Below are 6,692 nucleotides of genomic sequence, written 5' to 3' on the forward strand. Positions count from 1 at the left end.
GAAATGGGCCGAAGTAAAAATAATGGGAAGATCGATGACTGAGGATTCGAACTGTGAAGGGTGACAAATATAAAGTATGGAGGGGCGTGGTGAAGAAGGGGAAGATAGGCGTAAATCGTGAGAAATGAAGAAAGGAGGAGCACAAAGGAGTATTGATAGCTGGAGATGATGAAGAGCAGTAGATAGAGAGTGAGATGTGGAGGCAGTGTCTAGTGGGCTGGAAAGGAAAACAGGTTTGGAGATTAGCGGAGGATCCCAGTTCCAGCTTTGCACCTTATTGGAACAGATTATTTTCTGTCTGATATGGTAATCTTACGTTTTCTTAGAGCTTTCTGTTTTTATACTGCAAACTTAAATGGAAAGGGGAAGCGTGTCCTGATATTTTAAGAAATTTTTTAATCGTTACAGTTTCAAGGCTAGACTATTTAATTTTAATCGTCAGAAGTCCAATGTTGAAACCTAATCTAATACACAAAGATCCAAAATCAAAACCAGGGGGACGGTCAACTCGGTATTCAAAGAGAAGCTGTTCAACCTAATGCCCAAAGAAGAGGCCCACCTCTCAAACAATTCAACAACCAAGGAATTCAAAGAGAAGCCTGAGTTGCAAAGAAATGGGGGCTCAGAAAGTGCAGTGGTAGTTAGAAATCAAACGTTTCTTCACCGAGAGAAAGAAAGAGAGACAAAAAGAAATTGAGAGAGACTTCTTTCCCTCAGAAATTGAGAGAAAAAGAGAAGGAGAGACAGAAATTGCGAAAGAAAGGGGAGGGAGGAGGTCTAAACATATAGCCCGCGAGGAAACGTAGAATGTATCCGGAGGAGACGTGGTCGGAGCGAGAACCGAGTGCAGCGTAACCAAGAATGCGCGCGATAGACAGAGCGAGCGATCGGGGCAGCAGCTACAGCCACAGCCTGCCAGCCAGCCCTGCTCGTAGGCTAGAACTTGATAGGGATAGGGGTTGCCGGAGAATGGGGAGAAGGGAGTCAGGTGACGTCACGTCGGGTCGATACTCACCCACACTCCGCTCTCTCCCGGCGTCGTCGTCTCTCTGAGCCGTGGGGGCGCAGGCGCACCCTCGTACGCTCCTGAGCGCTCCTTCCCGCCATATTAGCCAGCATGGGGTAGGCGAGGATGTGTGGCTGCTGCTTCTTCTTCACCGCCGCGAAACTGGTGATCCTCGTCGTACCTGTGTCGCGTGATTGGACACTCGAGCCTAACCTTCTCGTCGTCAGTTAGGCTCCCTCAAAAATCGTATTCAATTCGGTTCCCAGTGACGGTGAGGACACCGGTAAAAGAAAAAGGGTGGAGGGAAGGAGGAGGTGGTGGCCCAGTTGTCTACCTCTGCGTGTTCTACACTAGCTACTCCTTTTTGGAGCACCGTGTGTGCATGCCCACGCATGGATAGGGGTACAGCGACCAGAATAACGGAGTTGGTGCCCTCCAGACGACGATTTGAGGAGCACAGGGCCTGGACACCGACTGAGGTCGACGAGGAGGGGTGCACCAGCAAGGCTGAGGAGCTGCTGTTGGTCACTGGTGGCCATCATCATCATCAAGAGGAGACGTCAACGAACAAAAGGGCACTTTGCGACCGCGCCGCGTGGCTCATCCTCTTTACATGCCTCCACGGGGTGCGTGTCCTCACGGATGTGTAGCTAGCAAGGTGTAAGAGAGAGAGAGAGAGAGAGAGAGAGAGAGAGAGAGAGAGAGAAAGTATCTCAAAGGATGTGTGCATTGGTGTGATGGGATTTGAAATGGTGGAGGAAGTTGGAAGAGAGGGAGATCCCTTTATGGTGATTAACATGTGGTTGGCCCATGGGTGTGTAGAGTGGTGTACTATTGGTGGGTACATTGTGGGGTTGTTGAATGATGGCATTGTCAACCCTGAGGGTATTCTTTGTAGGCTAGTAGGCTAATATGTACGGAGATTTTCTGAAATTTTTTACCCACTAAAACATTAAATCTAAGGAAGATTACGATTTTTGAGAAATTTGTATCTTGATTATTTAGAGACTAAGATTGGAAGAAGATTTGGATCAGTGGGTGTTATTAATACTGAAATCACCATAGTACTGTAGATACTTATCAGTACTACCCTTAGAATACCAGGATAATTTACATCTGAGAATATAAGTCCAATTTCTTCCTCAAATTGCCAGAAAATTAGAGCATGATGTGCCCATGTACATATACATTAAAACTAAAAAAATTTCATCTAAACTACCAAGTTTAGGCCAACTGCAGATCATCAGTGAGCTTACTATTGCATAAAGATTTAAGTTCCCTGCTGTAACAGAAAGGAACATTGCTGTCTCTGACTGATTCTAATTGAAGCACCTTCCTTAACAAGCGGTTGCCTCTCAGGTATTGTTTGCTACTCTTAATGAGTTCTATCAGCAGGTACTTGTATCAACTGTACTTTTGCATACCCTGATCAGCTTAAGAAAGCTTATTGGTCTCAAGATGTGCACAATTGAGGGAATTTAATATTTACCTCATTGTAAAGTGTCTTCCCAGGAAGAAAAAGTATTATTACCAGAGGATAAATTTTTCTACCATCTATACAAGCAATGTGTATGTGAGAAATACCAAATCACCAATTATTGTGCTAGTTTAAATTAGTATAATTAATTTATTATCTTCTAATACAGAAAAACAATCACAAAATTGAAGGAACCTAGCCTAACTAATTTATAAGCAACAAGGAATTGCAAGCATAACAGAGCTAGAATTAGTTGTAAAACATTAATTGGTCAATTAAATCCACTGTTGATACATAAAGCTAGTAATAAGTCCATTGAAGGTGGAAAAAATTTAAGAAAATTACAATTACTGTTTGCACAAGGTCTGATTATCATCTATACGCACCTGGTTGGTGGGTTTGCATTGGTGACCGACAAAAGAATGAAGCAATTTTTTCTATGGGACGTGTGCATTTCTGATTGTCCCCACGTAATTTCCACGAGAGAGAGGGCGCCTGCAATTTTCACGAGCCTCTAATCAGCCCGCTGATTGAATCTCGCGTGCAACCGACACGAAGAAATTCCCTGTCACGTTTAGCCTGATTTAGTCGGGGCTTTTAAGCCAATGGAGGAATCCCAATGCAATCCTCCGTGCTCCAGCGAACGGTTATTCTGTTGTAATATTAAAAGATAATGTACAACTTGGGAATCTGTTGAAAAGAAAATTTTCTTTCATACTTCGGTCACGTGTTTGGAGGACATGTGGTCTTGGTTAAGCCTTACTATTGAACTGATGAATTCTTTTGCAGTTGAAATGCTTTGAACGCTCTTCTGATGTGACAACTACAGATTACGAAAAAAAAATTAGATAACTTTTACAAATTTTTTTAGGGTTAATAATATTCTTTTGGTATTTTAGATACCTGCTATAGGATATATATGGCTTTACTTCCTCGTTAAATTGTTGACCTAATGAATTTTCTGTATTTTTTTTTTTTTAATGTAGAACACACTTGGATGCTCTTACTTATTTAAAGTTAATTAGAAGTAATCTCTATTTACTGCTAATGAAATTTTTACATCTCTTTATGCTTAAGACAGATTTTGAGCACTCTTGCAATATGACGATCATAGGTTAGGTTAGGATTTAATGTGATGCTTAACTGTGGTGCTAATTATGGTATTAATTTGATTGCAGGAGGGCCGGGGGGAAGTGACAGACATCAGCGCAAGTCCTGGGAGGCAAGCACCTGCCAACCAGTTGCGCCCCAAGGAACCACCCCCAATGGTCATTCAGGGAGACTTCAGAAAGGTAGTTGGCACCAATGACAATTTTTGTCTCCAGCAATTCACTAGACTCTATCCTTTCTTGTAAGAAAGAAATCATCTTCGATGTTCCTCATTTTTAGAGAAAGAAATTCCACAGAAAAAGGTTGGATATCCTACTACATCCTGATCCTAAGGGATGATTAGATCTCTTAGGAGGCAATTGATAAATCTAATTACTGGAACAAAAATAAAGTAGACAGGATAGACCAGTGGAAGATAAGAATCAGATTAGGGGGAACTACCAGATCAATTCACCTTCTCCATGAAACGATTCCAGCAACAGGAGTGGATCTATCAGTCAATACAGATATAGACATCACTTTATGGTGTATTACTTAAAATTAAAAGAACATAGAATTAAGTGTTTGCATTATAATTGACAGCTTTACAAAATGTTATAGTGTAAAATGTTAAGCATAAAGTCTCTTGAAATATTAATATTATTTTTCTGATTACTGGAATAGTTTCTAAATATAAAGATGCTTGAATATGATATGTTGGGTTGAAGTGGAAGGACTTGTCGTTGCAGGTGAGCGGGATCAGTACAGAAATTTTCAAGCAGATCGAGACCGTCGAGAACGATCATGACGCCTCGACAGCAGCGGCCCTCGAAACTGTCGAACGAAGAGGTGAAATGGTTGTCCGGGTCATCGAGCCACGACAAATGGGCAGGCAGGCGGCCGAAGCGGGCAAGAAGTTCATCGCCATGCAGGTGTAGATCTGAAGCTATACACTATCCCTCATAATCATTTAGCCAACAATTTCCTTTCGTTTCATTCAAAAATATATAGCTAATTTTTTAAAGGAAACATAAAGGCAAAGTTTCTGGGATAAAATTGTACTTTATCTAACAATATGTCTAATTTGCAAAAAAAATTTACAATAAGACACTGAGCAATTGTAAATTATTTAAAATAGAGAACAATACGAATAAATAGGTGAAAGAATAATTATGAAGGACTGTGCAAGTATAATATTCCCATTCCTCACAATAAGAGCTAAATTTATAAAAATTTCTATGACAATGTTACATTTTATTCAAATTTGGGCCCTCTGAGTAATTTCCATACAACTTCAATTAACCAGTTTCTAAGGAAGAAGGCAAATATTTAACTTGTTTTCTAATCCTTATTTAAAAAAATAAAATTTTCTCTGATATTCTTGGGATATTATCTCGGTGACACGGTGTGTTTCAGGATCCAAAACAACCCATCCACTTTGTCGAGATAATCAAAAGGCCTGGACAGACGCTGGGACTCTACATACGAGAGGGCAACGGCGTCGACAGGAACGACGGCGTCTTTATCTCGAGGATAGCTCTGGAGACCGCGGTGTACAACAGTGGCTGCTTGAAAGTGAGAAGCATATCCTTCCCTGAAACCGTTTAATTGCCACTGTGCCACCAAGCGTGGCCAATTTAACCTTACAATGTGTTGCATTTATCTTCCAGACACTTTACTCAATTAGGATCCACTGACTTTTCAATTTATCTGTGAAAATAATATGACAATAATTTGATTTTACTTGGAGTTAGGTGAGATTTTTATTTTTTTTTTATTCTCTTTAATTAGGTTGGGGACGAAATACTGGCGGTGAATCTGGTCGACGTGACACACATGAGCCTGGACGACGTAGTGATCATCATGTCGATACCCAGGAGGCTCGTTCTGGCGACAAGACACGGCCAACATCAGCCAGTGTCGCATAGTCGACAAACAGAACATAAGGCGCCACCTGTTGTGGTGATCAAAAGGGAGCTGAATGAGGATGAGAGTGACCATGCAATGAGCAATCACGTCAGGTGTTTAAACAATTACAATTTTCAAGAATTTCTGTGAAATAACAATGACTTAATAACACTCTTTTTAGATTGATATATTTTTATTTTAATTCAAACTTCATTGTAACTGGTTTCATTTAGTCCCAAACAAATGTAGAAACCGTTTTCCATTGCTCTTTCCATTGAATTTAACATAATTTAATCAACATAATTCCAGAGATGGCAATCGTAAACTTGGAGATGGTCGTGAGATGCTGCCTTCCAGATCTAAGTTAGGACTGACAGGTCTGGGCTCTAGTCAGGACCTAGGATCCAGCAATGGTGATCTGTACTACAACTCCAGACCAGAGGGACACTGGTCATACCAGCCACCACCACCACCAGTGATCACACACCAGCCAAAACCCTCCACAACACAGCACTTTCAACCATATGAACGTGGATATCCTAAAACTCTGGAGAGTTTGGCTGAAAAAGTAAGCACTATGGGACCATCTGGCTATTTCATGGGACTCTGACGCAGGTCGAGGTTTAATACCAAGAAAAATGTGAAAACACTGCACATTTTTGCTGTTATATTGGGGAAGTTTTAATCCAGATGAAGTTCAACAGGGATTAATGCAACAAAATGAAGTGATCCAGGATAATAAAGTGCAAGAAAAAAAAGTTTAATGAGAACAACCATCAAGAAATCTCCACCTGCAGTTGGATATAGATCACATAGATGTTCTAGACGATGTGGATCGAGCACCCTTTCATATACCTGTCTGCACCAAGTTGACACTTGTTTGCCCTTCTCTGTCTTCAATTGCGATAGCGATTCGAATAAGAAAGTGGTGAATTCGTGGCAATGTCTCGAGACACTCCTGATAGTGATCAGTATGCTGTGCATCGTCTCAGTTTCCAAGTCCCTTAATTTATCTAAAGAAAAAGTATAAATTCTTATTTTAAATAATTGTTAAATGTCGACTTGGAGGGTAGACGGTTCGCAGTTCGCTCGTGTTTCGACCACGTGTTTCACATGACTAATCGGTTCTATGAATGAATGCTACGTTGATATTAACCAGGATTTCACACAGGTAAAGAAACCACCAACTCTTTCTTGATATATAGACTTGTG

At 40.9% G+C, this 6,692-nt stretch overlaps 1 protein-coding gene across 1 annotated transcript in view; it reads left to right on the forward strand.

Annotated features, from left to right (window-relative positions):
- LOC108573259 (rho GTPase-activating protein 100F) overlaps positions 1-6,692 on the forward strand; it is a 36,460-nt gene that overhangs the window by 22,158 nt on the left and 7,610 nt on the right. Inside the window, exons 2-6 of the mRNA XM_017935653.1 lie at positions 3,662-3,775; positions 4,322-4,504; positions 4,989-5,147; positions 5,364-5,593; positions 5,790-6,048. Coding sequence (XP_017791142.1) covers positions 3,662-3,775; positions 4,322-4,504; positions 4,989-5,147; positions 5,364-5,593; positions 5,790-6,048 — 945 coding nt within the window. The remainder of the gene's footprint in view (positions 1-3,661; positions 3,776-4,321; positions 4,505-4,988; positions 5,148-5,363; positions 5,594-5,789; positions 6,049-6,692) is intronic.

This window comes from Habropoda laboriosa, unplaced genomic scaffold (genome assembly GCF_001263275.1).
Source record: "Habropoda laboriosa isolate 0110345459 unplaced genomic scaffold, ASM126327v1 scaffold134, whole genome shotgun sequence".
NCBI lineage: Eukaryota > Metazoa > Arthropoda > Insecta > Hymenoptera > Apidae > Habropoda > Habropoda laboriosa.